This window comes from Camelus ferus, chromosome 20 (assembly GCF_009834535.1).
Source record: "Camelus ferus isolate YT-003-E chromosome 20, BCGSAC_Cfer_1.0, whole genome shotgun sequence".
Classification (NCBI taxonomy): domain Eukaryota; kingdom Metazoa; phylum Chordata; class Mammalia; order Artiodactyla; family Camelidae; genus Camelus; species Camelus ferus.
Genome location: NC_045715.1, coordinates 35,613,332 through 35,633,112, shown reverse-complemented (window position 1 = coordinate 35,633,112; position 19,781 = coordinate 35,613,332). Strand labels below are relative to the sequence as shown.

Sequence of the window (19,781 nt, the reverse complement as noted above, 5' to 3'; positions counted from 1 at the left end):
TTTGTAATTAGGAAAAAAAGAAGTGTTAATTTTAAGTGATGTAAAACAGCTTAGAACTCAGTTAAGAGTTCTGGAATGCCAAAGAGTGAGAAATCGTGTGTTCTAGACCAGTGTGGGAAGACTTCAAAAGGAGGTGGCATTCTGGGGGGCTCCAGAAGGATGGAGAGAGTGTCGATGTGCGGAGGGGAGGAGACACTCCAACTGGGTGATCTGAGCAGGTGGGTAATCATGACAGGTGCAGTTATCACCTAACTGCCTCTCAGCTCGACACCTACTTTTTGCCCTGCGTCCTGATTCTGCAGCGGGACCCTGGGGACATTTCTCTTTGGCCCGCTGGCACAATGCCAGACTTTCTCCTGCCCCAGTTGTGCGGGGGAAGGAGAAAGTTCCTTCCAACCAAGGAGGGTCTACAGAGAGCAGACCAAAATTAGCCATATAAAGCACAAGAAAATGACATAGGGTCTTAATCTCCAGATGGAAGAGGAGTCCATTTGTGAACTGAGAGCCTAGAGAGAAATCTTCCCAACATTGTCAAAGGTCTCCCAGGGCCAGCCTTACACAGCCAGCGATGCTCCCCCAGCATGTAGCCTTCTGGCTGGGTCATTCCTTCCTCCGATGGTCTGAACCTTCCTGACAGGTACCAACTTCTCATCGGGCTGGCACACACACTTTTCATACCACTTTCCTATGATGTTGCCAATACCTGCAACGCCCACTTTTATTCCTTGATGCCTTGACAAGTATCTATTTGTCCTTCGAGAGGCTGATCAGGTATCAGGATGATGGAAGAAGATTCCCCTGATTCTCTTCCCTCCAGCTTAAAACCACCTGCCTCTGCATCCTCTAGACTAACTACCTCGAGACCACGCATCGTGTTATCTCAGGCTGAGTCAGTGTCTTCGTTCATCTTTTCCGCCACTAAACTCCTTCACGGCTTTAATGCTCCCTTGTGTCTCCAGAGCCTAGCAGACTGCCTGGGACACAGAAGGTGAACGGGACAGATGTGAGCTATGCCCTGACTGCCGCAGACGTCTCTCGAGGGAAGGAGACTGAAACACCCAGGATGGCTGGGGCATCCTGGTTAGGGGCATGATAGCATCTCAGTGCTCCTAGTTTGGGAGGTGCTGGCTAGCCACTATCTATTCCAGCAAATTCCATCACTGTGATGCTTCTCTCTGTCCGTCTCCTCTCTCCTATACACAAGCAGAGGTAAGTGGTGGAGAGAATTAGAATCTACCTTCAACCAGTCTGCCTTGGGCTCCATCTTTGAAATTATGAGAAGCAACACGTCTGCACTTCCTTGTGAGGATTTTCTCAGTGTCCATTTCTGCTAAAATGCTCTCTTGATATAAACAAGGGGAAAGTTCACCTGGCGTACCGTGGAATATTCATCACATTGCTGGCATTCTGCGAAGAATTGGGCTGGTCAGGTGGCTCTCAGGTCGCCCTTACCTATCCCAAGCCGGGAGCATCTGGATTTTGATTGGGTTCTTGCCAGAGCTCATTAGCATAGTGTACCTTGACCTGGATTAGGGAACGGCAGCTTCTGCATAGAAAATGACCAGAGCTCGCTGGGACCTGAACCCAACATGAGATTTCTATGACACCGTTTTGTCTGCATCTCCATGAGCAGTCAGAGGTAAGGAAGCCACCACAAACTTCCATTTGTAAGATAAATAAGTCATGGGGATGTAATGTACAGCAGAGGGAATGTAGTCAGCATTGTAATAACTGTGTACGGTGACAGGTGGGAACACGACTTACCGTGGTGATCATTCTGCAACGCATGCAAATAGCGAATCACTATGTCGTACATCCAAAACTTATAGCGTTAAGTCAATTGCACTTAAGTTAAAAAAAAGAAAAAGAAAAAGATAAGGAAGGCAGAAATCCTGAGGAGAGACAAACGTAAGGGCTGGGATAATGGTCACCTGCTATCACGTGGGACCCGGGGTCTCATCGGTTCTGGTTGGGTTTCTGCAGAAATGGCAAAACCTGAACACACTTTGGCCCAAGTTGCTTTAAAAAAAGGAAGTCATGACAAATGTAACTTTTTAACCCTGAAGGAAAACTGAATTTGCTTGTTTATGTTTGAAAGGCTGTCTTTTCTTGTTTCCTGTGTTTTGGTTTTAGCTTTCAGAGAAATATTAAGTTCATGTTCATTCATTTGGCAAAAATTTATAGCAGAAAAAGAAAATCTAAAAAGCAATGTAGTCTTTCTGCTGCAGGATTTTGGATCCTCCTTCCCTTAACTTAAAAACAAAAGGATTAGCTCTACATTGCGTAGGCTTAAAACAATGTCTTTGAGTTTTTTGAAATGCGAATCTTGTTATTCAAGGTTTTTGGGTTTTTTTGAAGATCCATCTGTTCCAGTTAGCTGTAACAAATTTTAGACCATCCAAGTTACTGTTGTTAATGTTGAGAGAGCTAGGTACATAAAACCATTGCTGTCACATTTATACTATTTGGGCCTAGTATATTTGTTGTTTAAACCTGAATTGAAGTCAATCTGTGACATCCTTCCTTCAGTAACTCAATGTTTATTTCCCAAACAGAATTTTATTTAAAACTCAGTGGGGATTTAATCTAGCACATCTGTATTTGAATCAAGGGGCAGGGGCTTCATGCGTTTTGAGTCGTGGACCAGTAGGTTGTAGGTGAGTGTGGGCAGGTAAATAGTGGGGGAAGAGTCTTCTATTAGCTTGTTCTTTAGCGGCCAAGAACTTCATTTGTATGTCCAGGTCAACAGTCTCCTATACCCTTACGCTTTCCCTCAGTCTGTCTCGGTGACCGGCGAGGATTCGGGTTACATAAGTTTATATAACCAAGGAACAGAGCTCATGGGACTACTTCCTAAGGTTGAGCCTGTTAAACTGACTTGTGGTTTGAGTTGCCTATTAAGTAGTTCTGTGTTACATCACCACACCCCTGGTTTTGCCTGGAGCACCAGCAAATGGAAATGCCACACCTATAAGCATGTTTCACTTCATCTTGTGCTGACAAGCTAATTTCATCTCAAAATGATTGGTGTTTTATTTTTCCCTTCAGAGTTGAACACTTTAAATTTCTTTTCTTTTTTCTTTTCTTTTTCAGTAAATCCCCTTTAACCAGTTAGAACTAGAAACTAGTATTTCTTGTGGAGGAAGAAACACAGTTGGCACAAACGTTTTTGAATGGCCGTCGTTTATATAATATCAGTTAATCCAAGTAAAGTGAGACAGAATTTTCTCGTGGAGGGGCAGGGGAGCGTGGAATTGCAAGAGGTAAAGTCAGACGGTCTTGAAGGGTGCTTCGAATTAAACAAAGTTGAGAAACACTATTTCAGAGCAGGAGCTCTCAAACCATTTCCCCCCCAGGGGACATTTAGCAATGTTTGGAGATGTTTTTGGTTGTCAGCAAGATTGGTTGCTACTGACATCTAATACCCGACACCCTACAGTGACAAGGGAACCCCTCCCCCAACAAAGAGGTCTCAGCCCCGAAATGTCCTTGTTGTCAAAGTTTTAGAGGTATCTGATACGAGAATATCACTCGATAGTATTTGAGGATATAAAATGCATACTGGATTATCCATCTCTATGGAAATTTAGATTTAAAAAAGACCTCTAGACACGTCTGGTTGTGATGGTCCCCTCTGGTAACAGAACTGATCGTTGGCTAATTTATGAAGATGTATCCGTGGAAACAACTCCAAACCAGCTCTCCCTCCAGCCCCAGCCCAAGTATGTGGAGGAAAAGCTCCCAACCATCGGCTAAGGGTGACAACGGTCCTTACTACGGGGCCAGCAGTGAGGCAGGAAGCCCAAACCCGAGAGGGGACGTGGTGATCTCTGTTCTTCTGATTGCCCGGGGTCAAGCTTTATTGCAGCCAGGTTGCTAATGGCTTCTACATTTGGTGTTTGTGTGTTGGTGTTTGCAAAAATACCAATGAAACAGACTTTTCTGGCAGATGAGCACTGAATGATCAGTATTGCTGTCATTTCTTTCTTTCTTTCTTTTTTTAGTGTCAAAAAACAGTCTCCTGGTCTAAACTGCTTGGGTGGACTGATCTGACCGTGTTAAGAGCCTTTGAGAGCAAACTTCTCAAGCACGTCTACGGGCAGTGGGATCATCGGAAACTTGTGAGCGACCTGACTTTATCATGGAACCTGGGAACCTTGGTGCTGAGGACAAAGAGACATTAAGCTGGGATATTAATGATATGAAGCTGCCACAGGTATGTGCTTGCCTTTAAGACTCTGCCTTCTGTGTTTGGCTGTGAAGCCTTGGCCATTAACTTGCTAAGATCTGGAAAGAAACTGGTTAGGGTTCCAGCTGGGTAAACCCCTCTCCTCCAGAGTTTCAGCCGGACATCCAATGGCGGACTTTTTTTTTTTTTTTTTTGGCATTCTTTTTCATTGAAGTATGGTCAGTTTAGTCAGTTTCCAATGTTGTGTCAATTTCTGGTGCACAGCATCATGTTTCAGTCATACATGTTCATAACACATATCCGTTTTCATATTCTTTTTCATTATAGGTTACTACTAGATATTGAATATAGTTCCCGGTGCTCTACAGTAGAAACTTGTTAATCTATTTTTATATACAGTAGTTAGTATCTGCAAGACTTTCAAAAGGAGATGCTAAGACCTCTGATTTGAACAGGCCCTTACTTACCAGCCTTCCCTGATGACAGACAAGCAAAGAAAATGTGACTTCCCTTCTCTTTCAATGTTGGCTTGGTTCAGATGGCACTCCCCTGGCCAGCTAGCAGAACAAAATCCATGATAATGTATTTGCCCATAGATCAACTATTCTTTTTTTTTAATTAAAAAAAAAACTTTTTTGATGGAGGTACTGGGGATGGAACCCAGGACCACATGCATGCTAAGCATTCACTCTACCACTGAGCTCCCACCCACTCACCCCAATCAACTCTTTGCAATGCATCAGCTCCCGTGCAACCTCATCTGCTCTGGTAATAGGTTTAAACAAAATCTGTCACTGCAATGCCCCAGCGATAGTGCTTTTTAGAACTTCTGTAACTAATGCACAGTCCACGTGCGCCGGGCTGCTCTCCAGCTATAGAGTGACTTCCACAGCTTGTTCTCTTTGCCTCCATCTTTGGCAATTGACTTGAGAACTCTTAATTTGGTGGAAAACTGTTGTTGTTTAAAGCTGACTTCCTTGACCTCCCTTGTTGGCCTTTGAAGGATGTTCTCACTGGAAGTTGTTGGGGAAGGTAATGAGGGAGGCTGGGACTGGAGACCACCAGGACCAAGTAATGGGGGCTTGACCTCAAGCTATCCCGCCTGATTCTGCAGGAAAAGACATCTGGGTTACCCCCAGCAGGAAGGAGGGAATGGGGCTTCCATCGTCTGTATTTATAACCATTCCAGATTCCCCTCTAAAGAAGGCTTCCAGACCATTCCAAATTTCACTCTAGTGAAGTTTTCCTTTTGTTTCTCCCTAAGTCCCCTCTCCCATTCCCTCTTGGTGGGTCTGAGAAGACCCAGAGCACAGGGTACGCCCATTCATTTAAGGAGGATGAAATAAACCACAGCGAAGTCAGGCAAATCTCTGTTTTAAGGATCTGTCTTTGTAGTTGTTGGCAGTCGGTTTACAATTGTGGTAACAGTTTTAGGGGGGAAACTTTAAGGGGAATTTTAACTACTCCTGGATCAGGAAACCGGATTCCTCACTCATGATTGCAGCTCATGAATAGAGAGTCTGGGTGTCCTCAAAATCAAGAGTTGAAGTAAGCAGGTCCTTAGATGATTTTTCAAAGTCACATCCTAGAGCAGAAGGTGTTTCCTCCCAAAAAAGTGACATTCATTCAAAGGAAAAAAAAAAAGAAAAAAATGTAACTTGTCCACCTCTGGCCTCCCTTCTCTCCCCTTCCTGCTTTTCATCATCCCGCCCACTCCCCACCCCAAGGACTGACCCCTGGCTGGGACAAGGCAGCAGAACGGCCCCTCTCAGATGAGGTCGGCAACACTGAGGGGCATCTCCTCAATGGCGGTGTTGTAGAGGGTTTTGATGTTAAAGCAGGAGTTTTAATGGGATCTAAGAACCCTTGAAATGGCGGGCCACCCTGTCCTACCCAACACATATTTTTTTCTGGGACAGAGGCGTCATATCATTCATCAGATCAGTAGACAAAAGAAAGGAAGAACCACCTCCCTGGAGGGGATCTCAGGGCTCATAAAAGTTCATATTCCAACTGAATTTTCCAAAAAAAAGCATTCTCTGCTCCCCCAAGACATTAAACTGAGACGTTTACGACAAGAACCCATTGAGTTTTGGAAATGTACCATTTTTAGTTCATAGAAAAAGTCTGATGGCTGGTGGAAAGAGGTGAATGCCCTTCAGTCTGTCAAATATGCCAGGGAAATGGTTAAAAGTGCACAATGCTCCTTCACATTTTCTCAGCAGAGACAACACCATCCGCATCTGGGTTTATGCCGGCTTTGGAATCATAGCAAGATCCAGTTGAGGTGAAAAAGAAAAAGTCTTGAAAGGATTTCCAAGCACAGTAGATTTTTTATATTTTGAGAGAATATCTGAAGGCAGAGTGGTGGACCCTGAGAAGCACAGGGCTGGGAGACCAAAGCCCTGGCTGTGAATTCCAGTTCTGCCCGCCTTCTTCTTCTTTTTTTTCCCCTCTTTTTCCCTTAATGGAGATACTGGGGATTGGATCCAGGACCTTGGGCGCATCAAGCACGCACTCTACCCCTGAGCTGTACCAACCCCCAGTTCTGTCTCTTTTCATTTGCAGAGCTTCATGGAGTGGGCTCCAATTTCTGAAGCTCCCTTTCCTCTCTGAAAAAGATGTGATTGTACTAAATGGTCTCTTACAGACTCTTTTAGTTCTAACAGTCTAGGATTCAGTGACCTGAGATTCGGAGAGTGTGTGGCCTGCATCCTAGAACGGGGTGGGGAGGGGGGGCGGGGGGGGCGGGCACCAACCACAAGGCTCGGCAATTGTTAAACAATAAGTGATAAATTCGGAGTTCATGAACACATGGCTCCTTGCTCTATCGCCTGTGTGACTCTAAACAAATCTATTTTCTCAAGTCTTCATTATCGCCTCTGTAAAATGAACACAGTAGCTCCTTATATACCCTGCATAAATCTCTAAGCTGCTTAGAACAAATGTGTTCCCAGAACGTGCTCTGTAGTGTGTAAGGTACAAGGAATTTTAATGGGTGCTGTGAAGAGAGAAAAAGCGAAGTACTAAGTTCAACCAAGTTAAACAGATTTCTTTAGTGCAGATGTGGCGCCTTCCTTACTGAACTGGTGGCTCTCCCAAGAGGCTGTGTTCAGTGTCACCCTAACTTATTTTTGGCCACGGAGTCCTTTTTTCATGGAGTCCCTCAGGTGATGCGTGTTCCTCAGACCACCTGTCTGGGCATTAAAAAAATGTGTTTTAAAGGATTACATTTATAATAACGAGCAGTGGCTTGTCATGATTATACACTCCCCTCTTTTCATTCTCTGCTCCACCCATACGAAGAATTTATAGTTTATTTCTTGTACTTTTATATTCTTGCAAGGGTTTCTGCAAGTCTCTGCCGCTTGTAGACAAATTCCTTTCCTGGTAATCCGCTCACCTGCTTCAAGTCTTGAGATGGTCACCTGAGTGCTCACTGCATCTTCCGGTCGTAGAAACACCATAACTCTTTATAGTCCCAGACAGATCAAGATGTAGGGGTTAGAAGGAGGGAGACAGCTCTGTCATAGAGCACATGCTTAGCATGCACTAGGTCCTGGGTTCAATCCCCAGTACCTCCATTAAAAAAAAAAAAGATCCAGGGGTTAATTTTTGGCAACAATGAACCATGACATCTTCCTCCAGACATCAGAGATTAATGGGGTTGTTTTTTTTTTCACACTGGGAGATTTTTATGAATTTAAATTGACGTTGTTAATTCTTTCTGTCAAGTCCTTAGTAAATATACCCTTATTTGATACAAACCTACAGATTCTTCTCAATACCACAGGGTCATGAGGGTTTGTAGTTACCAGTCTTTTGCAATGATTAAAACAATATTCAAATAACTCGCAAGTTACTTCACTGAAATACTTAAAAGAATATTCTGGGGAGCATTTGAAAGATCCGTTTATAAATAGTGATTGATACATTTAGTTAGGGATTTGATGTTGAAGATAAACACTTCTTATATAAAACATTGTTTTAATACATCGCTCTACTAATGAAACTAGTTATTAGATATAACACATTTCTAACACTAAAGAATACACTTTTATCTTCATATTTATTTCATTCATAAGACTCTTACCAATGACGAACGGTGACTGGGATGTACCAGACACTGTTGCAGGCTCAGGCATGCAGGGGAGGTCTTGAGCTGGGTTAACTTTCAAGGAAGCGCTTATGATATTCTGGTCCAGTGGAACCAGATCGGAAAGAATCAATGCCGTGGAGAAAAATGCTAGAGGTGCTGAAAGAAGGTGTAGGTAATTCAACATGACCTGGGGCCCTGGGGAGGCAGGCAGAGTTTCTGGCAAAGGGCATTCCCTGGAGAAGCTCATTGTGGAAGGTGAAAGGATTAGGGCAGGTGAAGCTAAGACAAGACAATCAAGGCAGAGCAGGGACCCAAAGTCTGAAGGCTACTCAAAGGCGACCCATAGGGGAGCTTGTGCACAGGCATTCAGCGAGGAGATCCGGGAGGCTACCGGCCTGAAAGGGGGTTAGGACGCAGGCTAGCCTTAGAGGAACCGCTTATTTTAAAGGCAGTGGGAAGGCATTAAGCTTATTGGGCCGGAAAGCATTATGATCAGATCAAGGGTGTGGAAAATCTCTTGTCCTCACCACATCATCCCTCCCTGGATTTGCTTCACGGTGCTACTTCCTTCTTTCTAGCTGCAGCTATGTCTTCATATACCTTCGTTTCCCTTGTTTCTGTTTCAACTTGTGGTTATTTTGATACCATTTCTCCTTTATCCAGTGACCGGGGAGCCAGCTCAAAACTTCAGACAACTAACTTATTCAAAACCATCATGGATAAAAGTCTTTTTGTTCCTGTCTTGTTGTTGTTGTTTGAGGGGAGGTAACTAGGTTATTTATTTATTAACTTATTATTATTTTATTTGAAGGAGGTACTGGGGATTGAACCCAGGACTGTAGTGTATGCTAAGCACACACTCTACCACTGAGCTATACCCTCCCCCAATAAAATTCTCTTTATTCCAGACCAATGTAATAGACCAATTTTGCTTTCCCATCTTATTCCCTTAAATTTGCATTTTAAAAGTCCAGATATAATTGCCCTACGGTTTTGCTTGGTCCCAGCAGCAAAGGTCTGGGGTTGGGTTAGTTTTACCTTCATTAAAAATGTTCATTACATGGTTCTTTACACAGTCTCATTCATACTGATTGTAACCTTTGGGAGCCTTGAATCCCTAATAAATTTCTTTTCTTTTTTCTTTTTTTTTCTGATTGAAAATCAGGAAGAAAACCAATTCCTTTCTCTCCTAAATAGTACCCACTTAGCAGGGAGATGAGAACACACACTCAGTTCCCCAAACCTGCCAGTTTCTCTGAGCAGAAGCACAAGGTGTTCCAATAGCACCACAGCAGACAAACACCCCGAATCATTTTATTTCCAGTCATGAGGCTGGGGAGCAACACACAGGCTAAACATAAATACAGGTCCTCTTAAAGCCTCACAAAGAGGCCACATCTCTGATGAGTTAATTCCTGGACCATGATTTTAACCAGCACAATTTCCTTCGCCTCAAACTTATGAGCAGAGGTGAATCTTTGAGCTGGTTCTGTGAATCTGTGCGGATAAATGTCACCAGAATGAGCTGGTTGTAATCAGAAGTGTCTTGGAGCCAGGGAGCTAACAGGTAAACCAGATTGCGGATTTCTGGTCAATGATTATCTGACTGCGTGATCAGGTCACACTGCCGTTGGTCTGACAGGGACACCGATGACTCTGCCCTCTTGGCCCAGCATTCTCCTTGATCTCAAGGTCATTTGAACCCCTTGGGACAGCTCTACCTGTGTGGGCCCCGTGGCCATTGGGTCTCCCTCTATCAGAGCCAGTATTTTCTGCTACCCTGTGCTTCCGGGGGGATGGGGATGGGAGCATCACTGCATCTGGGGTAGCGGAGACTCTCCCGGGTGCCTGCCAGGAGGTCCCTTCCTTAGCTGGGTGGAGCTGGAAAGTAAAGGGAGAAGAGAAAAGAGAGGGAGGTGACAGAGTTTGAAAGCTGGGGCACTAGTGTTGTCTGAGCAAATAAGGAAATTTGTGTCTTGAATCTTGACCCATTTAACAAAGGTGTAGGGGAGGGTATAACTCAGTGGTAGAGCGCATGCTTAGCATACACAAGGTCCTGGGTTCAGTCCCCAGTACCTCCATCAAAAAAATAAATATAAATAAACCTAATTACCTCCCCCCTTCAAAAAGGTAAGAAATTGCAAGATTAGTCAAAGGAGTAATTCTTATTAAGTTAACTAAAAAGCATTTTGTCAAACTGAATTTCTCCCTTTGACAGCACTTGGAGTTGAGTTTCCAGTTGGCTCAGGGAGATAAGTTACTGAAAAGCTGAAGACAAATCGAAATGCTGCTTCAATTTTTTTCCTGTGTTCCATTGTTACAACTAATTTTTCGTCTCTCTCTGATTTACTTAAACATGTATCTGTTTGCTAGCCCTGTTTTATTTGGAAACGTTTATTTCTAAGGAATGAACACGCTATTTTTATTAAAGAAAACCTAGTATATAGTTGCTTTACATTAGAGTGGACTATTTCCAAGTGAAAATCGCTTTTAATGTAATAACGTGATAATATAAATGTTTGATACTTTATTTCAGAATTTTGATTTTAATTCATTAGTTTTATGTAATAGTGTATATTTAATTCTTAAGATATCCTATTAAAACTTCAAGTAGTTAAGTAAATTAAAATCAGGGGAGGATGAAGGGTACTCTGCACAGGCTCAAAGACTTTGACTTAGAAGATTAACTCTCTTAGGAAAAAAAATTACATACAGAATCACAGAAATATTAATTAACCCTCTACCCCCCTCCCAGTGCTGTTACCCATAAGATTATAAAGTATAAATTCGTTATATTTACATGTTGGAAACCTCCGGAATAGTCCCTTTAAATGATAAACTTCTTAACCAAGAGGAAAAACAAAGAGTTACTCATGAAAAGTTAGAAATTAAAATAAACAGAAGATCTGAAAAGAAAAAAATATTTTGTGGGGATTCGCTAAACAAGATTAAGAAATGATTGCTCTTCCTTTTAAAATTTTATTCCCTAATGCCTTAAATTTAGGAGACTGTCAGAGTTCATTATCATTCATTTGACACCTGGATTCCTTTACATTACCGGAATCTGGGTTTCCTTAATTTCAATGTCAAAAAAAGTGTCAAAAATCCCACTAAATGTCCAGGTCAAAAGACTGGTCATAAATAAACAGCCAAGAGACTATTTCAACATGAATATGTTTACTCCTAGTAATTTTCTCGAGGTTATACCTTGTCCAAATTATTACTGCATTATTAATGGAGCTGGAGGATGCCAGGTGGAGGGGCTGTTGGGAAAAAAGGACATTTTGTGAGCCCTAAAGCAAAGCTCAACAATATTAAAATAATCGAAAACACAGAATGCATTCTCCAGCTACAGTGGATTCACCCTAGAAATTAATAGCAAAAGGCAACAGGAAAATCTGTAAATACAGGGGAACTAAACAATGTATTTCTCAAGAGTCTATCAAAAGAGGACGTCTCAAAGGGCGATCAAAATATACATTAAACTGGGAGAAAAAGCCAACAGCAAAGACAGTGGAGATGGTTTCTTGCTCCACACCTACCGAGTCCTTGCTCTCCACCTGGAGCATTGCAGGTGCTCTGACAAGCACCCCCCTTTGCCCTGGTTTGTGGGTTTTATGCCACTGACCAGCTTGAATGGGGCACTCACCGTTTAAACATGAAAATCTCAGCTTTTCTTCAAGTCCCCCCAGCCCTTGTTTCTGCTGCCTTGACAACCGTGCTTTGTATTTGAAGAATTCAAATCCACCAGTAGATTCCTGCAGTCCAAATTGTTAAAGGTCCACATTTTCATGTTTGAACCTACATTCTGATTTCAGAAGATAAAATATTATGCTTTCTGCGGCCTTTTCTGTGGTGGAAGAGAAGAGGGCCATCATTGTTTAGAGCTTTAGGTCAGAAGGAAGAAAGGAGAAGGTGGGTGGAGAAGGCAGGAGACAGGGCTGTCCGAGGGCCTGCCTAAGGTCTTCTCCTCACCCTGGGCATGAAGTCTTGTCCTGCTCAGAATTACCAGGGAGCTGGGGGAGAGAGGCAGCACATCCTGGCTTGGCCTCTTTTCCTAGAAACCCCGACTGTAGCTGCCTGGCGGACCAGAGGGGGGTCCTCCAGACGCCACCCCGCTTCCTCCCTTCTCTCTGGAACAAAGTCCCCTCCCCACTCCACAGGGAGGGCAGCACAGGAGGGGCCAGCCTAGTCACTGCTCCGAGAAAGGAGGTCGTGAACAAGAATTGTACTAATCAAGCTTTTGTTTTCTTGGACTCCTGTCTTGCATTTGGCTCAACAAGGTTTAAAGCAGTGGCCTCTCTGGGGGTCACCTCTCTCCTGAAAGCTGGTGGCTGTCACAGCCACACTGGCTGGCCCCAGATCTGGTTGAGTAACAGCTAACACTGATGTGGAACTCGCCATATGCCAGGTAGTATTTTATTGGTTTCTCTTTTCCAGTATAGGTTATTACAAGCTATTAAATACAGTTCCCTGTGCTATACAGTAGGACTTTATTGTTTATCTAATTTAAACATAGTAAGTTGTATCTGTTCATCCCAAACTCCCAATTTATCCCTCTCCTACATTCCCCTTTGGTAACCATAAGTTTTCTATGTCTGTGAGTCTCTTTCTGTTTTGTAAATAAGTTCATTTGTATCATTTTTTAGATTCCACATGTAAATGATATTATATGGTGTTTTTCTTTCTTTTTCTGACTTACTTCACTTAGTAGGGTCATTTCCAGGTCCATCCATGTTGCTGCAAATGGGATTATTTCATTCTTTTTCATGGCTGAGTAGTATTCCCTTGTGTAAATATACCACATCTTCTTTGTCCAGTCATCTGTTGATGGATGTTTAGGTTGCTCCCATGTATTGGCTGTTGTAAATAGCAGACACTGTTTTGAATGCTTTGTGTATGTTAACTCGTTCAGTCTTCACAACGTCCCTGTGAGGTGGGTACTCCCGTGGCCGCCCTCCCACAGAGCAGGAAGTGGAGACACTCAGGGGAAGGAACTACTTAAAGGCCCACACCCAGGCCATGAGCCTCCACAGGCTGTGATCTCAGCCAGGAGATGGCAAGCTCTCTATAAATGGCCAGATATTAAATATTTTAGGCTCTGTGGGCCATACAGTCTGGGCTGCAGCAAATGGACTCTGCTACGGTGTGTAAACATAGCCACAGACAACACTTAGATGAGTGAACGTGGCTGTGTTCCAATAAAACTTTATTTACAAAAAACAGGCAGTGGGCTGGATTTGGCCCATGGCCCTACTGTGCAGACCCCAGCTCTTCACTATTAAAACCTCCAGTTTCTATTTCCTCAGACCCACCTCAGTTCCCATGAAATTCCATTCAAATGACAACTTTCATTAGCTATATAAAACAAACAGTTTACAGCACATCTGCTCCTCACAGTACTTTTGTGAGGCATGTTTTATCCATGTCCCCATTTGGGGGGGGGGGGTAATTCGGTTCATTTACTTATTTATTTTAAAGGAGGTACCGGGGATTGAACCCAGGTCCTCACACATGCTAAGCACATGCTCTACCACTGAGCTATACCCTCCCTCGCCCCATGTCCCCATTTTAGAGATGAGCAAAAGGAGGCTTCAGAGACAGTCACCAGCCCTGAGTCTCATGCTACACAGTTCTTTGGCATGTTCTGAACTTGAACTCTAAGTAGACCTGGACTTCCCTGTGATGCCCTTCCATCCCGATGATGTTTGTTTTTTCTCCTTCTCAAATGTCTTTCTTTTCTCATATTTTATTGCTGTGTTTTTTTTGTTGTTGTTGTTGGGGAAGCAAAGAAGTACCCGAACACTCCTCCCAGAGCTTCTAGAATCTTCTATCCTGACCTTCTAGAATCTTCTTGATGAAAAAATGCTCTTAAGGCAGGTCTCTGGAAGCTGTAGGGATGGGCATAGCCCACGGTGGTCTCTTGAGACCACTGAATTCTCACTGTAAGAATCTGTCCAATGTGGCATCTGTGTGAGCCGCAACATCAGTGACTCATGTTTATTCCATGTTAGGTGCTGTGCTAAGTATTTTTTAACTATTATATTTAATTCTCAGAACCACTCTTGAGGTAGGCGGGACTAGTTATCCCTGTTACACAGATAAAGCAGCAGAGGCACAGACAGCCAGGTAACTCATGCTGTAAGGATGGAGGTCCTGTGTGTCTGTCCACCTAAAGGAGAGTCTTGTTTAGTTCGCTGTTGATGTGCAGGGAATAGCGCCCGTCCTGGGCAAGAACCTAGACATTTCCAGTCAACATAAACTTTTCCTGACTCCTCTGCCCTGTCTGAACGTGGAGTAGAGCAAAGGGAAGAGAATCTCCACAGGGCAGGAGGCGGCTCTCCCGCCTCCCACCGCCTATGCCAGGTGACCTTCCATTAACCTTCCGCTTTCCCAACGAGGTAACCACCACACAGGGAGAGACAGTATCTCATTGCCCTGCCCGTTGTGTAAGAGCACAATAATGTTACTTCACCCTCCAACATTCTTAGTGAGAACCGGCCCTCCCTCTTATCACCAAAGGCTGGAGAAATCTTAGTCGGGGAAGCATTCAGAGGGGCTGCATCACAGCTCGTGCTGGTCCAGGGAGCAGATGTTGGGTGGACGCAGCCGTTCCGTGGCCGCGCTGCGCTGCGCGCGCTCAGCTCCCGCCGCAGAATGAAATCCATCTTGGTCTTTGCCAAAGGTCCCTGGAGCGCCGAAACCAGCTTCACATCTACGCACAGCTGAGGCCATGATACTCTCCTTTGTGTTTCTACCAGAATGTGAAAAAGACGGACTGGTTCCAGGAGTGGCCGGACGCCTACGAGAAGCACATCTACAGCTCGGAGGACAGGAGCGCGCAGCGGCACCTGAGCAGCTGGGCCATGCGCAACACCAACAACCACAACTCGCGCATCCTCAAGAAGTCCTGCCTCGGCGTGGTGGTGTGCAGCCGCGACTGCTCGGCCGCCGAGGGCCGCAAGGTCTACCTGAGGCCCGCCATCTGCGACAAAGCCCGGCAGAAGCAGCAGAGTGAGTGCGGCTCCCGGCCCGAAGTCCCTGCGCATCCCAAGGGCCCAGCCTTCGCCTTGGAGGGTGGTGGAGGCTCTCATGTGGAGAGCCGACCAGCCCCCTCGTCCCAAAGATCTGCCCCAACGATCTGCCACGCCCAGGCTCCCTTGGGTTAAGGCACCTGACTCGGGGCTTCTGCTAAAAGCAAGATGCCTCACTTAAGGGACTAACACGAATTCACCAGCACACCCTGCCAAAGTCTAAAAGAAAGTTGTCTCTCACCCTTCCTACCTGGCATCTTGGGGACTGGGGTCCCTCAAATGATCTCAGTGAGTGCTTTGATCTGGAGTGGGAGCCGGGACTGAATCTGAGATTAGACTCAATTCTACACCATTTAGTTTCCAGCCATAATCAGAGGCTGAGATGATTGTTCATTTTTCGTTATCATATTCATCGGATTGTGAAATAGATGCATTCAGCATTCCCTGTGTCTTGCCCCCTTGAGACTTCAAGTTACTTCATGTTCTTGCCTTGTAATTTGTTTTCAAAACCTGCACCTGGGGCGGAATCTGATATCAGTCATTTACACTTCAGTGAAAATTTAGTAGCTGTTTTCTCTCCGGCATGTGGTTTTGCTCCTTGACCCTTCATTCTAGTTGTGAAGTGCAAGAATTTTTTCCTCTTCTCTACAAAGAATTTCAACTATCAGTGAATAAGGAGGGGAGGAATTTTTTTTTTTTTTTTTTTTTTTTTGCTCAGAATAGCTCTCCTCTGACCTGTAAAATATCCCACTCTCTAGATGACTGCTTACTCTAACATGTGTGGGAGTGACCTGGTCTCCTAGGCTCAGGGGTCATGCCCAGTGGATGAAGGCCCATAAATCTTTGGCCAGGGGGATCCTCCTCTGTCATCCCTAGAGTCAACTGTGAGGCCAGCAGGGCTGCACAGACTCCAAGGGGCCACCGGCCTGGCTCAGCCAGGCGTGATCACCGTCCTCTGCTCTCTTGTAGGGAAGCGCTGTCCAAACTGCGACGGTCCCCTGAAGCTCATTCCCTGCCGGGGCCACGGGGGCTTTCCCGTCACCAACTTCTGGAGGCACGATGGACGCTTCATCTTTTTCCAGGTTGGATTCAAGTTAGCGATTCCATTTCCCTTTCATTCAGGAGCTGTTCACAGAGCACAAGGAGGGCGTCTCCCACTGGAGATGTGCAGGTGGAGGGGAGCCTGCATCCTCCCCGAGGCCCCTCTGGGCAAGCAAACGTCTGTCCCCCACACCTCGAGAGAGGAGCTGGGGCTGGAGCTGCTCAGGCTCCCAGAGGAGGCAGTGGTCAGTAATCTGATGGCTCAGGCCAGCGTGGTGCTGAGGGGTGCAGCGGCCTTCCACAGACCTGGTTCTGACATTTCACCAGCCCTGTAAACATGGACACATTACCTGAGTCCCCTAAGCCCAGGTTTTCTGTAAAATGCGGTGTTAAGAAGCCCTCATGGGGGAGGTGATATCAACAGTGGCCTCCGGCAGGCCTGGGCCTGCATCCTTGCTAAGCCTGCCCCCTGGAAAGAAAGTGCTCTAATGGGTAGGGTTTGTCATTTTTCTGGGATGTAACTCTTCCCACAGTGGCTGATTTCAAGATGTGTTTAACAACCAGCTCACAACATTCCTGAATGGCCAGCCATTGGCTCTCAGCCTGGCCAGCCCTGGAGCACTTTGAATCCCGGCTTCCCCGCTTACTTGGGGAGGTTACCCCGGTGGCATAATCCTTCCACTCCTCCATCTCCCACTCCATAAACTGGGGATGGTGATGACGGTGGGGGCCTCACAGCGTCATGCTGAAGAGTCACTGACAGCGTGTGTCATCAGCGCTACTCGCCATCACTGTGATGTGACTTTGCCGGGTTGGGGAGAGGCACCACGCCCAGGAGCATCCTAAGAAAAGATGGGCGAGCAGGTGGGCAGGAAAGCGCACGGGAGGATTTTTTAAAGGTTCCTCCAGTCTTGTCACAATAGTCAGCTGCCACAACACCCAGTCCGATGGCAGAGCGTGGGGGAAAATTCTATACACTATGAAAAGGACATCTGGTTATTTATTTCACTGCTTCATCTCCTTTAAGTCAAAGGGAGAGCATGATCATCCAAAGCCAGAGACCAAACTGGAAGCCGAGGCCAGAAGAGCAGTGAAGAAAACGCCCGCAGCATCTTCCTCCGTCTGCTCCAAGCTGAAGCAGAGCCCGCAGATAAAGGTAACCTTTCCCCACATGCCTTCAAAACCTACAGTGACTTGCCACCCCTGTGGTGGCGGCCGTAGATCTCCCTGTCCCTTACCTGCGAGTGCAAACCAGACATCATATACCTTCAGGCTCACCTGTGAGCAAGCATCTGCCAAGACCCCTGACTCTACCATTTTTGTAGCATGCCCTCGACTGTAAAGTCCATACAGTTTCAGAATCATCTTCTCTGCTGCAGTTAATAAAAAGAGACTGGAATTAGTACTTGACCTGTATTTGGCACTCTCTACTTCTGACAGAACCAGAACAAAATGAAATGATCTCCACAAAATATTAGCCTCATACTTTTCCATGCTTCCCTAGAAGAGATGATTTCCTTAGCCCGCTCCACCACGATGAAATAACCAGGGAGTTTTGGAAAGCAGTGGACCCCGTGGGTGTGGGGACAGAGACTCCTCCCTGCGGTCACACTGTGATGTGACGTGTGTGGCTTTATGGGTGTCATACAGTAGGTCTGTGGGTTTGTCTGCTTAATAGTGGTGGTAATTTTTCTACTGTTCCATGCACCACATTTCTTTTCAGGAATACAGGAATGGAGCCGGTCCATCCCTGGAGTCTCTAAATGCATGTTAAGAAAAAATACATATATAATCTGAGTATGTTATAGGGAGATATGGGTCCGTGAATCCCAGTGACTGGTCCCTCACCCCGTCTCCTGGGAGCCCTGGGAGAAGGTGAGGGCATCTTCTGCTCACCCTACCTGGTCACAGTCTCTCCATCCACATCTTCTTCATAGTCCCTCGTCTTCCAGAAACAAGAAGATAACCCCATTCTCAACAGATAACTTTTCCTGTGATTAACTGGAGGGCAACCTCCTTCCTCCATTTATAAAAGTAAATTTACCACCTCGTATTCCAGAGGTCCTCTTTATGATTCAATAGAATGAGTTCAATGTCTCTTGAGGAGGAAAAAAAAAAAAAAAGATAGGCCCTGGTTTCATGGAATCCACGCTAAAAAAAATAGAAAAGTCAAGGAGGGACATGATGAGAGAGAGAGAGGCCCCCTGAGAGTTTCACTGAATATAATATAAATTTTTGGTGGTTTGGTTTTTCTTAAATCGCCCCTTACGAATGTCTCACAGAGGCAATTAGGACACCTGATTTGCGTTTGAGGTGACACGTTATAAACACACGCATGTCTGAGTAAAGGGGGATGCGGCCCTTGCTGGTTAGTAAGATCTCAGATGGAAATGGCAGCAGCCTTGGCCTCTCCCAGGTCTGGGGTGCCGGTGGAGAGGGCTGGGTGCCCTGGTGCTCCAAGCATGCGAGGAATGAGGAACGTGCGCCGAGCGCCTGTGGGACGGGGTCAGCCAGTGGGGGCCTGGGGGGCCTGTGGCAGTTTAACTTATTAACGTGAGCTTTTCTCTCTCCTTCCCAGCCTCTTCCAGGTGAAACGCCAAGCTGGGAAAGTTTAACTTGGTCCTTGCAGGAAGGCGTCCAGTTGCCTGACAGTTACAGCGCACATTTACTAGGTCATGCTCCCCAGCAGAAGGCGCCCAACGACGGCGCATCCTTCTCCAGGAGTTACGGTTTGGGGGGAGTCGCTGACCCAGCAGACCCCACTTCCACCGTGGACCCCCTTCAGCTCCACGAGAAATGCAGTTTGTCTGACAGTCGGGTCTCCAGCAGCGAAGACCTGCTTCAGCCCTCCGTCTCTGGGGTCTTTGGTTACAGTGATCTGCAAACGTGGAACAAGAATATGGCCTTGGGGAGGAATCCTCTGAATGACAGTGGTGGTCCCAATTACTTTTTTCCTCTGACCAGCTGGCCTTATGACTGCCCCTCTTCCCAGAACACTTCAGAACCCTTTTTCCAGCAGATCCCATTGGAACCACCAGCAGCCAAAATGAGCTGCCACTCACTCTGGCCAAATCAAGAGGGTGATCTTTATGAAGAGAAGGTGCGTGTGGATTTTAACAACTACTGCTCTCCCCCGACGTGCTATTCACCTCAGGAAGACCCCTTTCTCCTCCCCTACACCTCTCAGCCTCATCAATATTCTCTGCCCAGCAAGAGCAACAAATGGGATTTTGACGAAGAGATGAGGTACCTGGGTTTGGATCATTGCAACAATGAAATGCTTCTAAACCTCTGTCCTTTAAGATGATCCAAGTCTGAACGCTTGTGCACTGCTGGGGGAGATGTAATTTGGTACAGCCACTGTGGAAAACAGAATGGAGATTTCTCAAGAAATTAAAAGTAGTGCCATCGGATCCCG

General features: G+C 45.6%; 1 protein-coding gene across 1 annotated transcript; it reads left to right on the top strand.

Moving 5' to 3' along the window:
* The first annotated feature begins 1,577 nt into the window (after positions 1–1,577).
* GCM1 (glial cells missing transcription factor 1) lies at positions 1,578–19,705 on the top strand. The gene is made up of 6 exons (XM_006182364.2): positions 1,578–1,639; positions 4,005–4,216; positions 15,050–15,302; positions 16,292–16,404; positions 17,391–17,519; positions 18,942–19,705. The coding sequence occupies exons 2-6, from the start codon at positions 4,142–4,144 to the stop codon at positions 19,668–19,670; spliced, it is 1,299 nt and encodes a 432-aa protein (XP_006182426.1). The 5' UTR covers positions 1,578–1,639; positions 4,005–4,141; the 3' UTR covers positions 19,671–19,705.
* Positions 19,706–19,781: the final 76 nt, after the last annotated feature.

What these genes read in the sequence shown, in the direction of transcription:
- GCM1 (XM_006182364.2), top strand. Translation starts at nt 4,142, where the DNA reads ATGGAACCTGGGAACCTTGGTGCTGAGGACAAAGAGACATTAAGCTGG. An exon ending in GACGCTTCATCTTTTTCCAG is followed by an intron (nt 16,405 to 17,390) that starts GTTGGATTCAAG and finishes ATCTCCTTTAAG; the next exon opens with TCAAAGGGAGAGCATGATCA. An exon ending in AGCAGAGCCCGCAGATAAAG is followed by an intron (nt 17,520 to 18,941) that starts GTAACCTTTCCC and finishes TCTCCTTCCCAG; the next exon opens with CCTCTTCCAGGTGAAACGCC.